This window comes from Rhamphochromis longiceps, linkage group LG12, assembly GCF_057381845.1.
Source record: "Rhamphochromis longiceps isolate RC_006_pf linkage group LG12, R_longiceps_female_GT1.1, whole genome shotgun sequence".
NCBI classification, from domain to species: Eukaryota; Metazoa; Chordata; class Actinopteri; order Cichliformes; family Cichlidae; genus Rhamphochromis; species Rhamphochromis longiceps.
Window position 1 is genome coordinate 26,532,140 of NC_140568.1, and position 25,335 is coordinate 26,557,474.

General features: G+C 41.0%; 1 protein-coding gene across 4 annotated transcripts in view; it reads left to right on the top strand.

Annotated features, from left to right (window-relative positions):
• Positions 1-1,935: 1,935 nt before the first annotated feature.
• The window catches only part of acacb (acetyl-CoA carboxylase beta), a 28,541-nt gene continuing 5,141 nt past the window's right edge, over positions 1,936-25,335 (top strand). The window contains exons 1-41 of one of the 4 annotated variants that reach the window (XM_085425444.1): positions 1,936-2,222; positions 6,198-6,753; positions 11,108-11,240; positions 11,318-11,456; positions 11,556-11,665; positions 11,792-11,873; positions 11,969-12,067; positions 13,107-13,216; positions 13,336-13,446; positions 13,686-13,895; positions 13,986-14,156; positions 14,284-14,445; positions 14,559-14,722; positions 14,940-15,090; positions 15,172-15,275; positions 15,370-15,451; positions 15,544-15,689; positions 15,806-15,956; positions 16,041-16,175; positions 16,375-16,521; positions 16,618-16,806; positions 16,898-16,998; positions 17,140-17,228; positions 17,330-17,454; positions 17,560-17,673; positions 18,852-18,965; positions 19,080-19,169; positions 19,255-19,373; positions 19,856-19,879; positions 21,999-22,139; positions 22,234-22,333; positions 22,429-22,536; positions 22,676-22,732; positions 22,961-23,002; positions 23,087-23,302; positions 23,447-23,602; positions 23,948-24,151; positions 24,276-24,431; positions 24,514-24,636; positions 24,744-25,013; positions 25,121-25,218. In XM_085425444.1, the coding sequence (XP_085281570.1) occupies positions 6,218-6,753; positions 11,108-11,240; positions 11,318-11,456; positions 11,556-11,665; positions 11,792-11,873; positions 11,969-12,067; positions 13,107-13,216; positions 13,336-13,446; positions 13,686-13,895; positions 13,986-14,156; positions 14,284-14,445; positions 14,559-14,722; positions 14,940-15,090; positions 15,172-15,275; positions 15,370-15,451; positions 15,544-15,689; positions 15,806-15,956; positions 16,041-16,175; positions 16,375-16,521; positions 16,618-16,806; positions 16,898-16,998; positions 17,140-17,228; positions 17,330-17,454; positions 17,560-17,673; positions 18,852-18,965; positions 19,080-19,169; positions 19,255-19,373; positions 19,856-19,879; positions 21,999-22,139; positions 22,234-22,333; positions 22,429-22,536; positions 22,676-22,732; positions 22,961-23,002; positions 23,087-23,302; positions 23,447-23,602; positions 23,948-24,151; positions 24,276-24,431; positions 24,514-24,636; positions 24,744-25,013; positions 25,121-25,218 (5,579 nt within the window). In that variant the 5' untranslated portion in view covers positions 1,936-2,222; positions 6,198-6,217. Of the gene's footprint in view, positions 2,223-6,197; positions 6,754-8,820; positions 9,312-9,741; positions 9,917-11,107; positions 11,241-11,317; positions 11,457-11,555; positions 11,666-11,791; positions 11,874-11,968; positions 12,068-13,106; positions 13,217-13,335; positions 13,447-13,685; positions 13,896-13,985; positions 14,157-14,283; positions 14,446-14,558; positions 14,723-14,939; positions 15,091-15,171; positions 15,276-15,369; positions 15,452-15,543; positions 15,690-15,805; positions 15,957-16,040; positions 16,176-16,374; positions 16,522-16,617; positions 16,807-16,897; positions 16,999-17,139; positions 17,229-17,329; positions 17,455-17,559; positions 17,674-18,851; positions 18,966-19,079; positions 19,170-19,254; positions 19,374-19,855; positions 19,880-21,998; positions 22,140-22,233; positions 22,334-22,428; positions 22,537-22,675; positions 22,733-22,960; positions 23,003-23,086; positions 23,303-23,446; positions 23,603-23,947; positions 24,152-24,275; positions 24,432-24,513; positions 24,637-24,743; positions 25,014-25,120; positions 25,219-25,335 lie in introns of those variants that run through there. The other 3 variants (XM_085425448.1, XM_085425445.1, XM_085425447.1) reach the window with 3 other exon arrangements.

Consider the following 25,335-nt stretch of genomic DNA (forward strand, 5'->3'; position numbering starts at 1 on the left):
TTTAAGTGATTTAATAATTTTAAGTTACATTATGCAATATGGAACTGCTTAAAAAGTAAAAGTTTTTTTTGGGTGATTTGCAACAAATGTAAGTCACTACTGCTTGCTGGTAAAATCCAGCCTTCCCTGTGCGAAAGGATCTCAATCAGATTTGAGTCTGGACTTTGGCACGTGTAACAAGTGTCACCTGGTAGTTTGTTGCTCTCTGCCAGGTGATTGGCTGAAGAGCTGTGAAAAGGTAGTGGGTGTGTGGGGTGAAGTCAGCGCTCTTCTGTGGAAAAAACTAGAGGCAATTAATTCACTCAGGTGCGAGTGGGTATACTGTCGGTAAGAGACTTTTGCCATTTTTGTTTGGATCATTTGCTATTGCGTGTGCCTATTTTTAATATGTCATTGGACTTTTTTAGTGTGACTACGAATTTTAATAGAAGAATTGATCAAGCCCTAGATCGACTGCGCGCAGGGAAACTGATCAATATTGTAGGTATATTGAGTGTTTGTTTCAGCTTCATGATTTTGAATGGTTTCATAAAATTGATATTTTATTGGGTAATATTTTACTTGATAATGTTGTTTGTGTTTTTCAGCTGTGCTGTCTCTGCTGTCTTTTTTTCGTTCTTTTTTGATTGATTTGTAATTTTGTTTTGGTTAGTCCGTCCAGCCGTAAAGGCGGTTATTGATTGAAAGTAAGTTGTGTAAGGGCGGACTAACCTCCCTTTTTGTTTTTTGTTTAATTGTTTGTGCCACTTCCCTTTATCTCCCAGATCGCAGGCCATGCATAGCACTGATTCCCAGCTGCGCTGAGACCCGAATTGTTTGCAGTGTGTGCCACGATTGCAGTGTCGCTAAGCGGGGTGTGACGGGTTGCAGTGTTATTTTCGCACAGTTTGTGTGGTAAGTCTCATGTGCAGCTGGGATATCAGCAGGATGTGTTGTAAGTCCTGTCTGGAAATGACTGGGAATTTGTATGTATAACTCATGTAATAAATAAATGATCAATTTATTTCTTTGCCCCGTTTACTCATCCCTTGTCCTCGGTTACACACTGTCTCTCCAAAAACTTCATTTAGTTAAAAAAAATTGTTTCTTTGTTTCTAACCATTCAGTTGTGTACTTGCTGGTGTGTTTTCGATTATTGTCCTGCTGCATAATCCAAGTCCACCCTGAGCTTCAGGGCATGATCTGATGACCAGACATTCTCCTGCAGGCCTTTCTGGTAGAGAATAAAATTCATGGCTTCACCAATCACTGCAAGTCTTCCAGGACCTGAAGCAAAAAAGCTGTTCATACTGCCACCACCACGTTTGACTGTTGAGTGTTCTTTTTATGAGATGCTGTGTTAGTTTTACAGCAGGTTTAATGGGACTCTAAGTTCAGCTTTTGTCTCATCAGTCCACAAAAATCTCAGGGATCTGGGAAGGGAAGCTGTGTTTTTGTTGGCAAATGTGAGACGAATCTTTGTGTCCTTTTTGTTCAGAAGTGGTTTTTGCCCCGGGAGTCTCTCATCGGTGCTATTTTTGCCTAGTCTTTCTTATTGAATCATGATCACTGACCTTAACTGTTCTGCATGCTCTTGGAGTCAGTTTGGGAGGATGACAACTCTTGGAAAAGTTCATCACACACATAATACAGAAGTAACAGGAAATAAAAACAAAGGTGGGCATCATATCAAATTCCATTAATTTGAAAAAAAAAGGTGCTTGTTGATACATTGACTTTTAATATGAGCTGAACGGTCTTAAAGTTCAAATACACCTTTTCCCCATTGTTCATGAACTCAACAGAAGACCGAGGAACCAAACATCTTCCCGCTGATCGTAAATATAGATGCTTACTGCTTTTCTATCGAGCAGGAACATCTTGAGTATACACGATCTTTGGCGGAACCCTTAACTCTGGGAGAGACCCCCTCCCCACTCACAATCCGCTGAGCAGTGGAGGTAGTGGTAGGTGACTTTGACATTTGTAGCTGCTGGCGAGGCACTGTCTATAATCATAAAGACCTTGGCAGCGGTAGCGTTTGGAGGGATTCTGGGGTTTGTGTCACATTAATAAGATAATGACGGATGTGTTCATTCATGATAAGTTCCGAGTGGTGTGGAGGTGTGGGAAATAATCAGTGGGTTTAAATCGGTTAGCCTGGTACTGTAGCTCTCTGGCTGTGTGAAACAACGCCATCAACAACCCGGGAGCAGAGCTGCCCGGTTTCTGAGTTTGTGCAGGTGAGTGAAAATGGCATGTTTTGATTTACGCGTTACCTTTAATTTAAAAGACAGTCTCGTTTTTCTCCAGACTGAACTCTGGAAAAGATCCGATCAGTGCGCTGATTTAACTTTTATGTCAGGCAGAATCAGTTGTTGTGCTTAGTTCAACTTTTCTGTTAGAGTTCACAGATATTTGTATGTTTACGAGGTAAAACGTTCACGCCAGAAGTTGGACGCATTAATAACCTTTTTAAAAGTGACACTCCTATAAAAATTGTTATGTGCTTAACTTTTAATTAGAACAGCAAGTCCTGTGAGAATAAACCTGTTCTTTAAAGAAAAGCACAAGAGAAATAAATCATTCATCTGCTATATGGTATCAGGATATATTTTTAGAAAAATACAGATAAAAAGTAAAAGTATTTCATAAATACATTGCTTCAGATCTTGTTGTTTCTTGAGGAAAGTGACGGTTTAGCCTTTTCCTTTTTTTTATGTCGGCTTTAAATTTGCTCCAAAGGATAAATTCACAAATTTTGTGCTTCTATTATACAAAATGAATGCTAATAAATCCTTATAATTGTTGTTTATTTAAAAAACAAAAAACAATGATATCTTTCAATGGGACAAAGAACATGTGTGTAATGTATATTCTGTATTTGGATGTGTTCAAGTGTTCCTGCTATTGCTGCTGTTTTTTATGGATGTTTTTTTCTTTCCATCCTCCTTCACCTGAACTTCCCTTCCTTTCATTCCCTCAGTGCTGACCTTTACCCCACATGAAGCAGCACATGCTCTCCATGTCAGCTGTTACAGGCAGGCTGTTTACAGGACTCTCGCTGGGAAATGTAGCCTGCAGCCAGGTCCAGCTGTCATAGATAACACACTCGTGTGTATACATAGGACTTAGTCATCTAAAGTATACACGTGACTGTGTAGATTGTAATTACTTCTCTTGCTTCTGTTTGACTGAATTTACTGAATAATTTTCTTAATATATGAAAGTAAGAACTTCAGTGTTGCTGTCCTGAGAGAGTATCTGACCTCTGACCTTCAAATCAGTAACTTAAACAGTACACAGAGACAAACACTACTTAGTATTTCAGTTTTTCTTATAGTCATGATGTATTTTAATATGCTTTAAGGAGTTTATTTCTTATGGGGATTCATTAAGTTTGGACATCAAAAGAATTGTGCTTTTTCCAAGAAGGAGAAAGACAAATATTTAATAGTGATCTTTTAAAAAAAAAAAAAAAAAAAAAAAAAAGTCTTAAACATTAAGTATATGAACAGTTGACCAATTAAAACATAATAATGGCTGAAAAAAGCAATTACTTCATTGTTTTCTAGTTGTTTTCAATACAGGGAGTGCAGAATTATTAGGCAAGTTGTATTTTTGAGGAATAATGTTATTATTGAACACCAACCATGTTCTCAATGAACCCAAAAAACTCATTTATATTATAAAAGCTGAATGTTTTTGGAAGTAGTTTTTAGTTTTAGCTATTTTAGGGGGATATGTGTGTGTGCAGGTGACTATTACTGTGCATAATTATTAGGCAACTTAACAAAAAACAAATATATACCCATTTCAATTATTTCTTTTCACCAGTGAAACCAATATAACATCTCCACATTCACAAATATACATTTCTGACATTCAAAAACAAAACAAAAACAAATCAGCGACCAATATAGCCACCTTTCTTTGCAAGGACACTCAAAAGCCTGCCATCCATGGATTCTGTCAGTGTTTTGATCTGTTCACCATCAACATTGCGTGCAGCAGCAACCACAGCCTCCCAGACACTGTTCAGAGAGGTGTACTGTTTTCCCTCCTTGTAAATCTCACATTTGATGATGGACCACAGGTTCTCAATGGGGTTCAGATCAGGTGAACAAGGTGGCCATGTCATTAGTTTTTCTTCTTTTATACCCTTTCTTGCCAGCCACGCTGTGGAGTACTTGGACGCGTGTGATGGAGCATTGTCCTGCATGAAAATCATGTTTTTCTTGAAGGATGCAGACTTCTTCCTGTACCACTGCTTGAAGAAGGTGTCTTCCAGAAACTGGCAGTAGGACTGGGAGTTGAGCTTGACTCCATCCTCAACCCGAAAAGGCCCCACAAGCTCATCTTTGATGATACCAGCCCAAACCAGTACTCCACCTCCACCTTGCTGGCGTCTGAGTCGGACTGGAGCTCTCTGCCCTTTACCAATCCAGCCACGGGTCCATCCATCTGGCCCATCAAGACTCACTCTCATTTCATCAGTCCATAAAACCTTAGAAAAACCAGTCTTGAGATATTTCTTGGCCCAGTCTTGACGTTTCAGCTTGTGTGTCTTGTTCGGTGGTGGTCGTCTTTCAGCCTTTCTTACCTTGGCCATGTCTCTGAGTATTGCACACCTTGTGCTTTTGGGCTCTCCAGTGATGTTGCAGCTCTGAAATATGGCCAAACTGGTGGCAAGTGGCATCTTGGCAGCTGCACGCTTGACTTTTCTCAGTTCATGGGCAGTTATTTTGCGCCTTGGTTTTTCCACACGCTTCTTGCGACCCTGTTGACTATTTTGAATGAAACGCTTGATTGTTCGATGATCACGCTTCAGAAGCTTTGCAATTTTGAGACTGCTGCATCCCTCTGCAAGATATCTCACTATTTTTGACTTTTCTGAGCCTGTCAAGTCCTTCTTTTGACCCATTTTGCCAAAGGAAAGGACGTTGCCTAATAATTATGCACACCTGATATAGGGTGTTGATGTCATTAGACCACACCCCTTCTCATTACAGAGATGCACATCACCTAATATGCTTAATTGGTAGTAGGCTTTCGAGCCTATACAGCTTGGAGTAAGACAACATGCATGAAGAGGATGATGTGGACAAAATACTCATTTGCCTAATAATTCTGCACTCCCTGTAGTCATCATTTGCCCTGAAATGCCAAGTTAAAACAGTCTATCCTATTTAAAAAATCTAGAAATGTCTTTTTTTCCATATTTCTTTGGGGTCATTTCATCTCAAATCACCTTTTACTTGACCATATTTTCCAAAAAACAATTGCAAATGCAAAATTTTGCATTATGTATCACAAACCTTTATACCCTGATAGTGGCCTTTCCTACCATTAAAGATTAGTCAGGATCTGTAATTTGGGAAAGTTAGACTGAAAAATTGGGGAAAAATCTAAAAAATAAACCATGAAAGCAGCCCTTTAAAAAAATGCAACAATTTTTCATAAGAACCGAGAATTCATCTTTCATTCCTCTTAATGAATCTTAATTGATTTGCTGCATTTATTTGCATGTTCAGAGAAGATTATATCAGTACTTGTTGTCTTTTTAATGGGTCTTAATAAATTTTATTCTTAACATGAATTATCAGACTCGTCCAGGACAAAGTGCACGTGGTTTTTGATAATTAAAATCCTGCACATATTTATCAAAATTATTATTTCAGATAGAGTTAATAAACTCCAGCATTTACATATTTTATTTTTCATTATTGTCAAATACAGCTATAGACCATTCAGACATTGTCTTTAGTTGTCTTTTGCAGAGTTAAGTTTGTTTTATTAATGTATATTCAAATATGGGACTTCACTGAAGGCTTTAATTACAGTGTGGGGCCAAACAAGGCCTGAAAGATGGGCTTTAAAAAATCTAGGATAGGAATTCACAGGCAATTTTCATACATGTCCAAGATTTGTGGCAACTCAAAGATGTTTCATGATCAAGAAATGAGATGATTTGAGATGGAATGACCCTTTTGTTTAGACCAAAACTACAGCTTCAGCTTTCAGCCACCAGGTGGTGTCTGACACTAAACTACTTTTCACATTCATAGTTCAGACTCCAGTTTTTAATGCACTTACAGAAAATCCATTCCAAGTGTCAAAAAAAACAGTTGGTATACTGTTAACTTGGCTCACATTTGATGAAAAAATGTTTCTGTTCTCTCAAATTAGTTTTGACATCCGCCTTATTCCTGTTGCAGTTTCAGGAGGATGTCTGTGAATGCTGGAGTTTGCACTTTGGGGATTTATTCTGTGGGTTCTGCTGCTGTGGAGGATAAATAGTAAGACCGTAACAATGCCCGTGAAAGGGGAGGAACTTCCTTCTGCAGCCGAGGAGGACGTGCCCACTGCACGCAGCCCTGATGCAGGCATGGATCCTCTGTCAACAGTTGCAGCTGCCTCACAACATGCTGAACATAACGTGCCTCAGGCTGCCAGTGCATTTGCGGGTCTTTGTGGCAGAATAGTGGACTCTGATGCTCTGCAGGGCTCCATGGAGGCAAATTCAAAACAACCAACGGTGCTGCCGACCACCCAGAAACCTTCTAAGAGCGTCCCACCAATGCTGAGTTCAGGACCTAAGGCGAGGGAGCGCCTGAAGTTTATTCTTGGAGCATCAGAGGATAACTCTTCGGACGAAGAACCTCTGGTCACGAAACCTCCAAGCGGTGCATCTCAGCCACCGACCTCCACCATCAAATCTTCCCCTCCACAGGCGCCTTCTGTAGTACCACAGCCCAGCTCAACGGTCATCAAGTAAGGGCTTTAAGTAAATGAATGTCAGCTATATAGGTTGGGGCGTGTTTTTACTGCTCTGTCATGTTATAAACAAACAAGCTGTTCACTTACACCATTTATACACTCGCACTATAATGAGGGCATAATGTAAACTGGATTGTTTTTTAGGTCTATCAGGGGTGGGCAATCTCAGTCCACGAGGGCCGGTGTCCCTGCAGGTTTTAGATGTGTCCTCGAACCAACACAGCAGATTTAAATGGCTAAATTAGCTCCTCAACATGTCCTGAAGTTCTCCAGAGGCCTGGTAACGAACTAATCATGTGATTCAGGTGTGTTGACCCAAGGTGAGATCTAAAACCTGCAGGGACACCGGCCCTCGTGGACTGAGATTGCCCACCCCTGGTCTAGAGGAACATTCCCCCCAAAAAATTGGGCACACATTATCGCATCGGTAGCGCGCTGTCTCCACAAGCTGACCTGTGTTATTGTCACATGCCAAATATCTTGGCTCTATTAATGGAACAAGAGCCTCAGCCAATGACTTTGACAAGCGGTGGTGGCATTAGTCGAGGTCAGAGCACAGCAAGTGCTTTGAAATTGTCAACAAATGTTAGTTTTCTTCTTGTTCCTCTGCGATATCGGTAAATTAAGAATTACTTTCATACCAACGGGTGGTTTGTGATATCATGGAGGGTACAAGGATTCCTTCAGTGCACACAGGTAAGTAACTAGCTTGACACGAGCAGCTGAATTGACTTATGGTCTTTATTGTAGTTTAAATATTCTTCTTTTTATTATTAATTTCCTTTCTTTCTTTCTTTGCTGTTTAAACAGTTTTCTATTATAACTATTTACCAAAAGCATATTCGGGTTACTCTTATACTCTATAATAAACATGGGCTTAAACTGCAGACCCTCAGCTTTAGTTTGAGGGTATTCATATGCATATTAAATGCAGGGTTTAACTGTCAAATATGTCTAATCTGTAGCCTCCTCTCTTTTGAAATTGGAAAATGACCTCAAAAGCGTGGCCGGTGCCTGCTATTTCCTCATTTTTCATAAATGAACCAGTTAAAAGGTCAGTATTTGTTTTATTTTCTATATTTTCTTTTTCCTTGGACCCACAACATGTGGTCAAAGGAACATTCAGTGCATGTAAAACATGCAAGAGAAAAGAGCGGGATCATTAAGCTACATTCTGACAAAATAAGGAGGCTCTGGTGAACTCTGCAGGTTAAACATGACACCAGTGGCGGTGGTGGAGGCTCACAGGATCCTTTCCATCCAAACCAATCAAGAAGACTCTCTAAAAGGCATCCAAGTGATACTTATTCAAGTCTACTTTCAGAAGAAGACTTGAGCAAACAGAGATGTAGAGACCCACCATAGGGTGCAAACCATACATCCGCCTGGTGAATAGAAAGGTCAGATTAATCTTTGCCAAATATCTTCAGTCTCTGGATGATTATTCCTTACACAGATTAATCAATATAAATATCAGAGGGATGGGGAAAAATACGGAAGCCAGAAAAATGCGGCTCAGGAAATAGAGCAAGTCATTTTCCAATTAGAAGGTCGGTGGTTCAATCTCTGCCTCCTTTCAGCCCCTGCGTGTCGTTGGGCAAGACACTGAACCCCAAATTAGAATCTATCCATCACCACTGGAGTGTGAGTAATAAATAAAAGGTGTGTAAATGGGTGGCTATGAATGCCACTGAACTTCATGTTCACAGCACAGATAGGCGATGACCCAAAACATACCCTGAAGCCAACCCAGGAGTTTGGAGAGTAAACAAGCTGCAGCAAATCTCAAAGTTAGAAACCGTTTCTTGATTAATATCCAGAAGTTCTAGACATGAGATAGCCACTAGCTGACAAAGATTTTTGTTAGTTTTGTTCAATTAGAAAACTGTTTTGTTTATTTTTGTTTATTTATCCCTGTATTTATTGCATAAAAACAATAAATACATGGATATTTATTAGACTGGCTGTAGCTCAACAGGTAGAGGAGTCGATGCTAAATATCTTTGGTTAAGTTATTCTCTGACACGCCCACTGGGGCGTGAATGTGTATGAACGTTAGATGGAAAACACTTGAGCCAAGAAAAACCTACTAGAGCTCCATCGGCCTGGATTTATGCGTGTTAGTGGGTATATTGTGGTTTACACGGCGAAGAAGAGAAAAGTGAGATGTTTCGAAGCGTCTTCCTATACTTTGTTGTTACTGCACTTAAAAACAAACAAACAAAATCAGTCTGCTCGTGTCGTGCGCGACCGTTTTTAGCCCTTTGATGCCCAACAATAAACATTTCCAATAATGGATTTAGTGGAGCACTGCTCGCTTTGTTTCCAAAGAGCAGCCAGCGCTTTGGCTCAGGGGACTTTATTTGCAGATATGCGGCTGCACATGTGGGAGGGGAGAAGGGAGGAAGCGGACAAGAGGAAGCACTTTGTGGAAGTCTCCTTTGTTTTGGTTTTAAAAACTCTTTTTTAAAATCCTAGTAGTAACACAGCGCGATGTATTCCTTCGACGGAAACGACTACCCGAGTATCAGCTTATTCCCATATCTCCAGAGGTAAGTCCGATAATGCAGAGGGCTGCTGCAGTTTTCGGTAATGTGATACTCTGGTATGTGGAAACTAAACACAGAACTACTCTGTGTTGAAACTAGTGCCGCTGCAGCACCTTTCGTAGGCTCGTTTGTGAACAGGAAGGGCCGCTGTAGTTTACGGGCTGTGCGCAGCTTGCACGCATATAAGGAAACGGTAACAATCAAGCAGTCATTATTGCCGCAAGCCTGTCACTGCGACAAGCCACCGATTTTTCTAGTAATCCCCAAGTCGTGGTTATGATTAGATTATCACTGTTTGTGCAACGCAGTAGGCGTATCGGGTTAAACTAAACCCTCTTGTCCCGGAAAAAAAGTCAGCAAGTGGTTGATACCGAAATGGAAAGCGTTATCAGAAAGCAGCACAATAACAGACTGTATTTCCCCGAGTGAACAGGAGTGAAGTGTAAAGTTCACATATCAGCACAGGCGCACAAACTGCTGCTGCGCTGCAGCTTTACTGTGTGGCTTCACTGATGGGGCAAGGGCGTATCTCCCCGGGGGTGGTTTAAAAAGAAACAGCGAAACCCCGGACTGAACGGCACCCCGGCGGACAGATGACGATAACGATGGTATGTGCGTGAAATGTTCAAATGTTCTGGTGCTGTGCAGTCCAGTTATGTATTTCCAAACATGGGGAAAAGCTTCGCCTGTTTCTTATCGTGTGTGTGTGTGTGTGTGTGTGTGTGTGTGTGTGTGGTGGGATTCATGTGGTGTGATATCACTTAAAATAAGTACAGCTCAGTTTAACTTATTTGCATTTATTTCATATTTATCTGTAGTTGATTTATTATTGTTATGTGAAAAGTGATAACAGAGACAAACATTTCATTGTCCTTACACCACTACTGCATGGCAGTCTGTGGGCAGAGGTGGAGGATCCACGGCTGCACTTGTTCAAAATGACTCGTATATACATATACCGCTAAAAAGACAACTTAACTGCTAACTCTTAACTCTGATTTTTGAAGCCGGGTCTCAAAAGATTGATGATTTTGGTTTCCACTGACCCTTAAGACATTTTGTTTTCAACAAATTACACAATGTTTATTAGCCAAGATTGTCAAGAGTCTGTGTTTGATTTGACTATTTATTTATGAATGACTGATTATTTTGGGTCATGATTATTCTGAGCCATTACCTCCAGCTGTACGTCTGCGCTGCTCTGACATGTGAGACGGTGCACTGCCAAAATCAAAACGCCAAATAAAGGGCAGTTTTTAGAAGAACGGTGCTTCATCTCTCCAGTACTGTTCCAGATTGTAGTCATCGGGGGTGTTTTCACTACTGTTCATGGGGTATAAAGGAAAAAAACATTTTAAGCACACTACATTTTAACATGTCACTGTAGGTAGGTTCTCAGTCATCCAGGGCCAGGCGATAGGAATTATGCTGTGTGTATATAATGAGCAGGAAATTGGACTAAAGGTAAAGTGTGCATGATTACACCATGATGACAACACATGTACATTTATTGGCTTAGCTGTGGTGAACATCTGATAAAAGGGGCCGTCAAGAGTGGTAGATTCAGTGTAACATCTGCAGCTATTACTGTGTTCAGGTTACTGTTCTGAGTTTTGTGCGCAGACTCTTGGATTTAAGGGTATAAAAACTGGGCTGCTCCACAGGCTGCCCTTGCCTGTTGCAGAGAGACTGATTCTAGACTTTGGGTTTTGATTTTCAGTTTAAATTCAGTTGCTTGTTGCCTTCATGCAGTTCACTTTTTGGAGGGGTCAAGACTAACTGTGAACTTTCCAATGCAGGCCTAGCATGTCTGGTCCTCACTTGGTGAAAAAAGGACGTGAACACAGAAAGATGGATCTGCACAGGGACTTTACCGTGGCCTCTCCTGCAGAGTTTGTCACAAGATTCGGTGGCAGCCGTGTCATAGAAAAAGTAAGAACGAAACCCTTCTTGAATTTCTCATTTATCTACATTTTTCTGAGCGATATTTATGTTGGGTCCTCTTACAGGTGCTGATCGCTAATAATGGCATCGCTGCAGTCAAATGTATGCGCTCTATCCGCCGCTGGTCCTATGAAATGTTTCGCAATGAGAGGACCATCCGCTTTGTTGTCATGGTAACTCCTGAAGACTTAAAAGCTAATGCAGGTAATTGTTATCAGTCATCGCCTAAAACGTATGTGATGAACCAGTAGAAATGCTTTTCTCACTGTGAAGTTCTGAGCCTTGCTTCCTGTTTCCCTGCAGAATATATTAAAATGGCCGACCACTATGTGCCTGTACCCGGTGGCACCAACAATAACAACTATGCCAACGTGGAGCTAATAGTTGACATTGCAAAAAGGATTCAAGTGGAGGTGCTACTCACCGTTTATTTAAACAGCGGTTCTTTTTAGCACGGGCCCACCGTGGTGTATTCAGTTGTTACTTTCTCTTCCTGTAAATAAACAACAGTCTGTTTCTGTGCACATTGCTCTTTACAGGCTGTCTGGGCTGGTTGGGGTCATGCATCTGAAAATCCCAAACTGCCTGAGCTCCTGAGTAAAGCGGGCATTTCATTTTTGGGTAAAAGAGCAGTTTCTTTCATTTTATTACTTTCATTTAGTTAGAAAGCTTTGTGCTGCTTCTCATGATAAATTGACCTCTGCTGTTTCTCTCAGGGCCATCCAGTAAAGCCATGTGGGCTTTGGGGGATAAAGTGGCTTCTTCCATTGTGGCCCAGAGTGCCGACATTCCCACACTACCGTGGAGTGGATCAGGTGATGCTTTTCCTCTCTGCACTAACTCCGCCATAAACAAAGCAGGTGTGAGAGAGTTATCACTGTGCTCTATGCAGTCCTGTGAAAGCTATGTACACCTTTACTGCTTCAATAGGAATTAAGAGGGTAAGTAGTAGCCGGGTGATGCTAATTGAATGTGCTCGATTAACTGGTCATCAGCAGATATGAACATCTTTACAAAAGCAGAAGTTCAGCAACACAATGCTGAGGAGTAAAGAGATCAGCAATGATCTCAGAGAAGCGATTGTTGTTGCCCATAAATCTGAGTGGTTATAAATCAGTTTTCACACAAGTTAAAGTCCATCATTTTACAGTGATTAATCATAAGTAGAAAACATTCAAAACATTGTTCAATCTTCCCTGGAGTAGACTGAAATTTGCGCACCGGATTAAGATGTGGTTACACAAACTCCATAGGCCTCAGTTGGAACGTTAAATGTTAAAGTTCTTGACAGTGGAAGTAGAAAAAGACTGAACAGGCATGGCCTGCCTGAAAGAGTTACCAGGAAAAAGCCTCTCCCCTGTGAAAAAACAAACAAAACGTGGCAGCACGGCATAGGTTTGCAGAGCTGCTACCGAACAAACGAAATGTCCTTCGGACAGACGAGACCAAAGTGGAGATGTTTGACCCTGATGCAGCGCGTTGTGATTGGTGAAATCCAAACACAGCATATCGGCATAAACACCTAATAACAACTGTAAAGCACAGTGGTGGCACAGACCTGTGCACATTGTAGTCACTCAGTCTGTCATGAACTACTTTGTATACCAGAGTCAGAGTCAAAGTCCAGACCTTAGCCGAACTGATATACTGCGGCGGGTCCTTAAAGGAAAAATGTGAACGAATGCCCACAAACCTCGAAGAACTGATTGTTAAACCCCAAAAACAGTGGGCCGCATGACTGTTACATGCATTAAACTTATAATGTGCTATTTTGCACATGGCGTAGACTCTATTATGCAGTACATACTCAGTTGGGACCACTTTGTTCTTACCTAGTGTGTGCTTGTACTCCAGATCTGAGACTGGACTGGGCTGAAGAGGACCAAAGAGAGGGCAATGTCATCAATGTTCCTCCAGAGGTCTACAAACAGGGCTGTGTTCACGATGTAGACGAGGGGATAGCAGTAAGCATAGTAACAAATCAACAATATTAATATCTACAAATTAATTAGTTTTAATCGAAATCTTTAGTACATACTTTTGGTTATAAGTTGTCTGGTGCGTATTTTTCTTTTCTCTTCAGGAAGCTGAGAAAATTGGTTATCCGGTTGTAATCAAGGCCTCTGAGGGTGGAGGTGGAAAGGGTATTCGGAAAGTTGAGTGCTCTGATGATTTCCCAGGTTTCTTTAGACAGGTTGGTGCAGTTACGTTTTACAAACTAATGTCTAATTTACCCAGTTTCTTTTAATTTTCTTAGCAGCCAGGATGTCCACACTCAGTTGTTAATTTGCATGGTCATAAAATAAAATGGCACAGTACTCAGTTTGATAGACTTCCAGATTACAGCTCTATACTATATAAACTGTGATTGGATAGGCTGTGATTGTCGAGGAACAAGAAGACTTTACACTTCATGTGTTATTCTGAGTGCAGGTCCAGACGGAGGTGCCCGGCTCACCCATCTTCATCATGCAGCTGGCTCAGCATGCGAGACACCTGGAGGTCCAGATACTGGGGGACATGTATGGAAATGCCATCTCTCTTTTTGGACGAGACTGCTCCATCCAGAGGAGGCACCAGAAGATCATCGAAGAGGCTCCTGCCACCATAGCTCCCGCTTCAACATTAGAGCGAATGGAGCGGGTAAGTTTATGTCCTTGTATTCTAATGCTAACACACTAAAGTCTGCTCTTAGAGACATATTGTCTCATCGTTATTTCCTTTGTGGCCTAGTGTGCTGTGCAACTGGCCAAGATCGTAGGCTATGTGAGTGCAGGTACTGTGGAATATCTCTACTCTGAAGATGGAAGTTTCCATTTTCTGGAGCTGAATCCTCGCCTGCAGGTGGAACATCCTTGTACAGAGATGATCGCAGATGTAAACTTGCCAGCTGCTCAACTTCAGGTAAACCTCGGTTAGGAGGCTCAGACACATAATTATACCCAAGGAACAAAATGAGAAATTTGTTCTTATTGATCCTACAGATGCTGATCAGATTCTCCCATCTAAATATTTGCTTAATCTCTCACAGATTGCGATGGGCATCCCACTTCACAGAATTAAGGACATACGTGTGCTTTATGGAGAAAGTCCCTGGGGTGACACCATTATTAACTTTGAGTCTCCAGATTGCGTCCCTCGTCCGAGAGGCCACGTCATAGCTGCACGGATCACCAGTGAGAACCCAGATGAGGTGGACTTCAGCTTCATTAACCAGGAAACATGACACTGTTATGTACTGTTCATGTTTTTTTTTTTTTTTGTTTTTTTTTTTTAAACCACTGATTCACACTCACTCACCCACAGGGGTTCAAGCCCAGTTCGGGCACCGTGCAGGAGCTGAACTTCCGCAGCAGTAAGAACGTCTGGGGTTATTTCAGTGTGGGCGCGACTGGTGGCCTACACGAATTTGCAGATTCCCAGTTTGGACACTGTTTTTCATGGGGCGAGAACCGTGAAGAAGCCATTTCGTAAGCTCCTTTATTTTATTTTAATTGTATTTTTTCCTATTATCAGCTACTTGTAGGCTGTGCGGCAAAGAGTACCGCTTTACCTGATTCCAGATAAAGCGGTACTCTGTTAGAAGATGCAGCATGCTTTTGCCAGCAGTACAGTTGTCTTAAATTTGTCAGCCTTAATTGGTGTTAGATTGTTAGTGTATGTATTTGGGTTTTCTGTATTTTCCAGAAACATGGTGGTGGCTATGAAAGAGCTGTCCATCAGAGGTGACTTTCGGACGACGGTCGAATACCTCATTAAATTACTTGAAACCGAAAGCTTCAGAAACAATGACATTGATACCGGATGGCTGGATCATCTCATTGCAGAGAAAGTGCAGGTAAGAGACTGAAGACAGATATGGACCATTGAACTTGTGTATAATTCCTTTAATTCACAAAGCCACGTGTTCTTTCTGCAGGCAGAGAGACCAAATACCCTGCTTGGTGTTGTCTGTGGGGCTTTGCTTGTTGCAGATGCTATCTTCAGAAAGAGCATGTCTGACTATCTACATTCCCTGGAAAGGTCAGTAGGCACTTGTCGTTAATGTTTCACTGCAGCGCTCTTCCCGTGTCTTTATGCAATTGACTCTTATAAACATTATCTGCTGCATCTGTAGAGGTCAGGTACTGCCTGCAAACAGTCTGCTCAACTCTGTCAATGTGGACCTAATATATGAAGGAGTCAAATTCTGTCTGAAGGTATCTGTTTTGTTCCTTTCCTGCTTTGTTTTGTTTTTAATTCAGCCTCTTACCTTTTTTAATGAATAGATTATCACTGCTGTTTCCTGCAGGTGGCTCGCCAGTCCCCAACAACGTATGTCGTTATTATGAATGGCTCGCACATCGAAATAGACGTCCACCGTTTGAACGATGGCGGCCTCCTGCTGTGCTACAATGGCAGCAGCCATATAACCTACATGAAGGAAGAAGTGGACAGGCAAGGCTACCACTGCGGGGTTTTTTTTTTTTTTTTTTTTTTTTTTTTCCCCCAGTTTGGTTATTTACTTCTGGTTTAACTGATTACTCATTACCGGCACTATTTTAACGTTTCAGGTTTCGCATCACCGTTGGCAACAAGACCTGTGTTTTTGAGAAGGAGAATGACCCCACGGTCCTACGCTCGCCCTCTGCTGGCAAACTGCTGCAATACATGGTTGAGGATGGAGATCATATTTTTGCAGGGGAAACTTATGCAGAGATTGAGGTAACAGAATATACGGTGGATAGGATTTTGTGACTTATGCCATTTGTGCCGGTTCGTTTTGCTTACTTGTCCTTTATTATTCAGGTGATGAAGATGGTGATGACGTTGACTGCGCAGCAGTCTGGCTGTATCCACTTTGTCAAGCGACCAGGAGCGGTTCTGGAGCCTGGCTGTGTGGTGGCACGTATGGATCTGGATGATCCCAGCAGTATACACAGGGTGGGTTATTCCAGAGCACATCAAAATCTTCATTTCAAATTTTTTGCAAAAATTTCTAGCAATACTTTGGTGTCCTGTTTATATATTTGGTCTGTATCCATTTATTTTATTTTATTTTATTTTACTTCAGTGTAAGTTCTTCCTGTTATTGAAATTGCTGTGAAAACTTCCTCTCATTTTCTTTCCTCTTCCTTCACAGGTGGAACTCAACACAGCGGTGCTACCGCCTCAGCAGCCACTTCCCATGGCTGGGGAGAAGCTTCACCAGGTGTTCCACAGTGTTCTTGAAAACCTGGTTAATGTCATGGATGGGTACTGCCTTGAAGAACCCTACTTTAGCACAAAGGTATATATCAGCCCTTCTGCCACTGCAGATTTCTCATTACAAGACACAAAAGCGTTTTATTGATGTATACGAGCATGTTTGCATGTAAACTTACAGCTGAAAGAGTGGGTTGCTACCCTGATGAAGACTCTAAGGGACCCCTCACTGCCGCTTTTGGAACTTCAAGAGATCATGACCAGCGTGGCTGGCCGTATTCCACCTACTGTTGAGAAAGATATCCGCAAAGTCATGGCTCAGTATGCGAGCAACATCACCTCCGTCCTCTGCCAGTTCCCCAGTCAAAGGGTAAAATGCTATGCAAAGGCTGCTTGTGAGCTTTTTAAATAAATTGCTTTTACCAGTGTGATAAGATGACGTTTGGCTTATCTGATTCCAGATTGCAAACATTTTAGACAGCCATGCAGCAACCTTGCAGAGGAAAGCTGACCGAGAGGTTTTCTTCATGAACACTCAGAGCATTGTACAGCTGGTGCAGAGGTCTTTTTTTTTTTTTTTTTTTTTTCTTTCTCCCCCCATTTGGTCAGATGCATAATTGTGTAGTGGTGGTAGTAGCAGTAATATCTTTGAATTATGTTATCGTTGTAATTGTTGACACATCTGAATTTTTTTTCTGTTCAGATATCGGAGTGGAATCCGTGGCTACATGAAATCTGTGGTTCTCGATCTGTTGAAGCGCTACCTGCAGGTAGAGATGCAGTTTCAGCAAGGTAACATCAGCACCCCTTCAGGTTTTATGTCACCTCTTCTTTATTGCAATTGCAGCTCCGTTATGATGGAAATGCTTTTATTTATTTTTGGTCCTTAACAGCTCACTATGATAAGTGTGTCATCAACCTGAGAGAGAAGCACAAACCTGACATGAGTCCTGTCCTCGACTACATCTTCTCTCATGCTCAAGTATCCAAGAAGAACGTCCTGGTCACAATACTCATTGTAAGGCTCTCATCGTTTTTCACTGAAGCAAACCTGATAACCGTTCATCCTGCACAAAGTCACGTGGACGGACAGTGATGAAGGTTTGTCTTTAACTTTGTATAGGATCAGTTGTGTGGACGGGATCCCACTCTGGCAGATGAGCTCATGGCTATTTTGAATGAACTCACACAGCTTAGCAAGATGGAGAACTCAAAGGTAGCCTTGAGAGCTAGACAGGTAAGAGAGCTTGCATTGAGTTTTGCTATTTATTTTTAATATAGTAAACCTTCTAGAGAGAGAGAAGCAAAAACTGTAGGAATGTCCAAATCAACATTCTGTCTCATTCTTAAAAAGAAGGTCTGCACTGACCAGCCCAGCAACACCAAAAGGCCTGAAAGACCACAAGAGACAAATAAATTGGATGGTGACAGAATTTTTTTCTGTGGTTAAGAAAATAATGTCTCAAAAAAACCCCTCAAGAACAACAAGGTGCAAACCGCTGGTTACACTCAGGAACACGAAGGCCAGATTGGAATTGGCCAGAAAAGATGCTGCACCTTTGTGGCAGAAAATTCTTTGAACAGATGAAACCAGAATGAACTTGTACCAGGAAAAATATGGAGGAGGATCCAAAGCATTATCTGTAAACATGGTGGAGACAAAGCTATGGCATGGGCATGTATGGCTTCCAGTAGAACTGGGTATCTAGTGTTTATTGATGATGTGACTGCTGATAGACACGGCAGGATGAATTCTGAAGTGTACAGGCCTGTACTCTCTGCAAACTGGTAATGATCCAAAGCGTACTGCAAACACAACCCAAGAGTTTGTCAAAGGCAAATAAATGGGATATTCTTCCGAAGAAGAAAAAAGTTTTGTTTTCCTTCCCCCCCCCCCCCAGAAATCTTTCATTGGCCAAGTCTGTCACCTGATCTCAACCCAACAAAGCAGCTTTTCAGTTATTAAGCTGAAGGTGTCTGTGGTGTAAGCCTGGCAGAGCATTTTAAGGGAGGAAGCAAAGCCTTTTGTGATGTTCATGAGTTCTAGACTTTCAGGCAGCTACTGACTTCTAAGGATTTTCATCCAAGGATTAAAAACAGTTCTTATATATAAAATTATGTTAGTTTGTCCAGTTATTTTGAGCCTCTGAAAATGGTGGACTGTGCATAAAAACTACTATAATTAGTAGTAAACCCATAGAATTAAAGATGAAAGTCGTCACTTCGATCGTGTCAAGGTTTTTGATTTGAAATCCACTGTGGTGATTGACAGCAGCAAAGCTACATGATTCTGTCTTTGTCCAACAAATTACAGATCTAACTGCATATGTTTTGTTGAAGTTTGACTAATCATGCATCTGCTTTAAAGTTATTTTATTTGACTATGTTGTTATAGTATTTGCAAATATCTCATAGGTCCTGATTGCTTCTCATTTACCATCATATGAACTGAGACACAACCAGGTGGAGTCCATCTTCCTGTCAGCCATTGATATGTATGGTCACCAGTTCTGTCCAGAGAATTTGAAGGTTGGCTTTGTGTTTTGTATTTAAAAAAACAAACAAAAAAACGTCTTTGTTACATCACTTTAGAGCAGCACATTTATACCGTGAATGATAAATATATATTTTTATTTGCCACAGAAACTCATTCTCTCTGAAACGTCAATTTTTGACGTTTTGCCCAACTTCTTCTATCACTCCAATCAAGTTGTATGCATGGCTGCTTTGGAGGTATGGTTAGTGCATTCACACAGACATGTTCTGTCTTATGCGTTTTTATTAAATGGTCATTCTGTTGTTCTGTCTTGACTTTCAGGTGTACGTCCGCAGAGGTTACATCGCCTATGAGCTAAACAGCATCCAGCATCACCAGCTGCAGGATGGAACATGCGCTGTAGACTTTCAGTTTATGTTGCCATCATCACATCCAAACAGGTGACACTTTTACTTCACACCGAGCCACAGACGAATCAAATGATATTCTCTAATTTCTGAGTCACGAATGAGTCACTACCACCTCCAAATTTGACCACATATTTCCTCTTTGTAGCATCCGAGGATGTAAGCTTTCTCTTTCTCTGTGGAGATTGTTCACTTGTATTAAAGAGACTTTTCATATGAAATCCAGGCCTTAAAAACATAATTTAGGTGTCCTCTGTACAATGGTGGCTTGATCGATTACCGGTAATCCAGAAAAGAAATGTTCACCTGTCCCCATGGAGTACAGGTGCAGTGCCACCCTGGTGCTGTGAAGTAACATATGGCTAACCCTGAATGCAGTTTTGCCATACTTGACTTTGATGTGAATGTGCTTAGTCTCTTTAAAATTGCTTCAGTCTAATCATATTACCAGACGTAGTAGACATACAGTTTGATCATGCACTGCTAATATTCACCTGTTAATCATCTTATTTCAGAGGGAGCAGCCCTACTCTGAACAGGTAGAGTAAAGCTCCTCCCAAACAACCAAACCACCGTATCCTCTGTTTGTCTCACAGCAATGCATGCTGGATGCATCATGTTGCTTTTTCCTTCTGCCCAGATACATTTGCTTAAGAACTGATTTGTCCTTTTAAATTCACTTTTATGCTGAACTGGGCCATCTGATTTTTTTTTTTCTGCTTCTTTCAACATGTAAAGCATAGCTGGGCTTTTTAAGAGGCACATTTTCAGCTTCTTTTTCATGTTCCTCTTAAAAACCTCAGGCCTGAAATTACATTAGTTGTTACCTAATGGCCAGCCTGCATTCTCCAACCTTTAATTTGCAAATCTGAAACCCGATATAGTAACAGTTGCTCTGGATTACAACAGCTCATAATCCCTTTCAGCTCACTTCCTGGTGGGGAATCGGCTTTGAACTGAGCCGGACTTGAGTCATGCATCTACTGACATCACTTGGACTTTAGCTGATGACTTGACTTGGCGATCCTCCCTATACTCCGAGATAAAAATACATTACTTAGCTAATCAGCCAGACAGCAGATAATCGGGCCACGTAAGCAGAAGACAAAGGTGCATGCACATAGGCACATAATAAAATTCAGGCAGTAAAACATTTTGGTAATCAGAATTACAATGTCTATATTCCATAATTTAAATGACCGAGTATTGTGCAATAGTCTTGAGCCACCCCTTGTTTTGTCATATTTTGTTTCCAAGGAGCCAGACTTCATTTTATTGTGCTTTTTTTTTTTTTTCCTTTTCCAAAGTGGTCTTGGTCAACAGTTATTCTGGCTTTCTGGAGGACTTTCAAAGTTTTTCTTTGAAATTGGCGGCTTTTTCACTTATTTTCAGTTCAATCCTAATATCTGATTATTTTCAAAGGTGATTGCCAAAGGAGCTATTAGCTGAAAACTTGGCATATCTTGCCATGCTATGCAGTGTGTCCTTAAAAAGAAAAGAGGAAACTGGAAAAAGAAGTTTCAAGCCTTAAAATAACAAACAAAAACCCTACAGCTGGTTAAGTCTTTGTCAGGAAAAAAAAAATCCACCCAAGACTGTCAAAGACTGACTGTAAAGGATACATTCTTAGGAAAGGGGAACAGGGAGAAAAGGCTGATGTTCACTAAATTACACGAGAACTGAACTGAATATCAGCAGCAACAGATTTTTTTTGAGTGATGGACCCATATTTGACATTTTTGCTTCAAATCATCATCAATGTGTACAGAGGAAGTCAGGAGAGAGGAACAGTGAGTGTACACAGCCCTCTGTGGGTGGAGGCGCAGTTGTGATTTAGGGCTATATTTCCATCAGTGGTGTTTGGAATCTTGTCAAAATAGTCCTACTTGCATGACAAGGATCCCAAACACACTGTCAGTGCAGTAAAAGCAGACCTGGATTAAAAAACCCCCACAGTGGAGCACTATCAGTAACGGATTGGCCTCCCAGGAACCCAGACCTCAACATAATTGAAGCAATGTGGGGTCATCTTCACAGAGAACAGAACAAAAGGTAGCCAACATCCAAAGAAGAGCTTTGAATGTCCTTTATGAAGCCTGGAGAACTATTCCTGTAGACTACATAAAGATATTAGAAGAAAGTTGCCTGAGAGAGTTCAGACAGTGTTGATGAATAAAGGTGGTCTCACCTTTACTTTCAAGCTTGTCAGAATTGTGCAGACTCAGTTTTTGCCTTATATACTGTTTTTCCACGCATGTTTGCACGTTTCAGCAAAATATGAAGAAATGAGTGGCAGTTTAAGACTTCATCACTGTACAAAATCTGATACTAACAGGTTCTGTCAGTTGTGTATATATATAACCTGTTACCCACCCTTACTGGACGACTGAGAACTTTATGCTTAGGACTTGTAACCTTAAAAAAATCCTTTAAGCTGCCTCTGCTATCACCTGTATGTAATTCCAATATGATCTGATGGTGGTGACACTCTGTAATTTGTTTTTAAATAGACAAGACGAGTTATCCACTCTTGCTTTAATTGCTCTCTTTATGAATTTTTGGGCATCTTGTTCGTTGTCACCTCATTGTCCAGTGGTTTTGACTTATTTTTAAATGTGTGGTTGTTTTTTTTTTTTTTTTGGTTTTTTTTTTTTTTAGGGTTCCTGTGCCAGTCAGTGGATCAGGCCAATTTAAATTGAGAAGGCAGGGCAGTGAGCTCCTCCTGGATGGAGCCTTGTCTCCACCGTGCCAGCGAATGGGGGCCATGGTGGCTTTCCAGTGTTTTGATGACTTCAAAAGGTCTTTTTTATTTTATTTTTATTTTTTTGGGATTTGATGAATTATCTCAAAGTGAAATTAATCAAATGTTAATGTCTTTCTTTTGGTTTTGCAGGAATTTTGATGAAGTTCTTTCCAGTTTTGCCGAGCCACTTATGGAGAATACTCCTTTCTCTGAGTCCTGCTCCAGCTTCTACGATGAGGAGCACTTCAAGGTGAGCAGCTGTGACTGTATAAGGAGGACGGGGCTTAACAATAGACTGTTTTAATCTATATGTGCACGCTCTGATTTCTCTTTTATCTCCTGCAGAGTGCCAGGGAGAACCCAATCCACATCATTAATGTGTCCATAAAAACAGCAGACACAGAAGATGACGATGCCTTGGTCCGAGCCTTTACTGCCTTTGGACAGTCAAAGGTTACCAACCAAATCTAAAATAAAGCATTCTTCTTTTAAATAGCAGATCACAGTTTTCCTTTTTTTTTTTTTTTTTTTTTTTTTTTTTTTTTTTTTTTTTTTTTTAGTGATTTTGACTTTTTATTTTATTTTTTTACAGAAAGCTATTCTCTTCGAGTATGGAATAAGGAGAATCACCTTTCTGATTGTACAGAAGGTAATTGTGTATCTTATGTGCAGTGCATCATGATCATAGATGGCTTTAATTTCATTCACATATCACTTTTCATAAAATCAAGATTGGGGGGGGTACTTACCTTGACTAAATCCTATTGTTTGTGTTTTTCCATTTTCATTTCATTTTCCATTTGGAAAGTCCTTGCAGGCTACTTTTTACTTTGAAAGGCTGCAGTCTAATTATTGTTTTAAATTTTCATTTAAACAGAGAGAATTCCCCAAGTTCTTCACATTCAGAGCTAGAGACGGGGTAAGAGTTTTTAAACAACCTGCATTTACAGAGCTGACATGTCATTTCTAAGGAAACGATGACTGAATCTGTGCTTCCCTTCAGTTTCAGGAAGATCGTATTTACCGGAATCTGGAGCCAGCTTTGGCCTTTCAGCTGGAGCTCAACCGAATGAGGAACTTTGACCTGACAGCTGTTCCCTGCGCCAACCACAAGATGCACCTCTACCTGGGAGCTGCTCGTGTTCAGGAGGGTGCTGAAGTTACGGACTACCGCTTCTTCATCCGAGCAATTATCCGCCACTCAGATCTCATTACAAAGGTAAGTAAACAGAACAAATTTTGACTTTTGTTTTATATGTCCAACAAGATGAGAAATGTGCTTGTAGCATGTGTTATTTTGCTGTTTGAAAAAGATTTTTGCACTCAAAGAACTTAAAGCCACTACATGTTTATTAATAACCAGGAAGCTTCATTTGAATACCTCCAAAATGAGGGAGAACGTCTGCTGTTGGAAGCCATGGATGAGTTGGAGGTGGCCTTCAGTAACACCAGTGTTCGCACAGACTGCAATCACATCTTCCTCAACTTCGTCCCCACTGTTATCATGGACCTATCTAAAGTCAGTGTTCTGCAATCTCTATTGCAGTATATCTTCACAATAAGTTATTAAGACAAAAATATGCATACAGTTCTCGAGATTATAGTATATTTTATTTTGGTGAATAAATTGTGCTATGACTTTTTTAATATGCACTACATAATATTAGTGTTTTATCAGTCTTTCAGGTATGATTCTCTCTTTCATAAATGTTTTACTGCTTTTAATATTTTACTTCTTGTTTGTTACTAATATTTTGTTGTATCAGTAGTCCACATTCACAGATTCGATACCTAAACCGTGACCTGTAAAGCCTTCAGACTTCACATGTAACATGCTTGCTTGTCCTGATCTTTGATTTATCAGATCGAGGAGTCTGTCCGCTCCATGGTGATGCGATATGGCAGTCGCCTTTGGAAGCTGCGCGTCCTTCAGGCAGAGCTGAAGATCAACATCCGCCTTACACCGACTGGGAATGCCATTCCCATCCGCCTGTTCCTTACTAATGAATCTGGCTATTATTTGGATATCAGCTTGTATAAAGAAGTCACTGACCGAAGTTCTGGACAGGTGAGGACAGAGTGTTTAGCTTTTTCTTTTTTCTTTTTTTTTTTTAAAACCACCAGGCGTTCATATTTTATTTTTCACGGTCATACAAATGTAAAAAATCAACTTGCCAATTTTCCCTTCTCAGATCATGTTTCAGTCATATGGGGATAAGCAGGGCCCCTTGCACGGGATGTTAATCAACACCCCCTATGTGACAAAAGACCTGTTGCAGGCCAAACGCTTCCAGGCTCAAACTCTGGGTACCACATATGTCTATGATTTCCCTGAGATGTTCAGACAGGTACTGTTAGCTCACTGATTTACTTATTTCAGTCTCTGATGTTCTGATGTTGTCTAAGCTCACTGCGAAACTCTTCTCGTAGGCGTTATTGAAGCTTTGGGGTCCAGGGGACAAATGCCCAAAGGATGTGCTGATGTGCACTGAGCTCGTCCTGGACCCTCAAGGCCGACTGGCACAGATGAACCGCCTGCCTGGAGACAACGATGTAGGATTTTTTTTTTTTTTGTTTGGTTTGTTTGGTTTTAAAGATCATTTTCGTCAAAGGATGTTTCTTTGGTGATGCTTTTACCGATTATAATGATTCTCCTCCAGGTGGGAATGGTTGCTTTCAGGATGAAAATGAAAACTCCGGAGTACCCAGAGGGCCGAGACATTATTGTCATCTGTAATGACATCACTCACATGATTGGCTCATTCGGCCCTCAAGAGGACGAGCTGTTCGTCAGAGCCTCGGAGCTGGCTCGCACAGAAGGCATCCCCCGAATTTACCTTGCAGCCAACAGTGGGGCGCGCATTGGCCTCGCTGAAGGAGTCAAACACATGTTCCACGTGGCCTGGATTGACCCCGCTGACCCCTACAAGGTCTCTACACGTGTTCACTTTGTGAAAGCAGATGAAATAACCACTGATTATTGCAGCTCTTATTTTACATTTATAGTGGGTTGTTGTTGTTTTTTTTCTTCTTGCAGGGTTTCAAATACCTTTATCTGACACCTCAGGACTACACCCGTATCAGCGCCACCAATTCTGTTCACTGTCAGCATGTAGAAGAAGGTGGAGAGTCCAGGTACGATCTGTGCTCAAAGGAAGTTGCAAAGTATTTGACATCCTTTACTTTTTGGATGCTTGTAAAGTATTTTACATATTCATTTCTTATGTTGTGGCTCCTTGTTGTTTTCTTGGA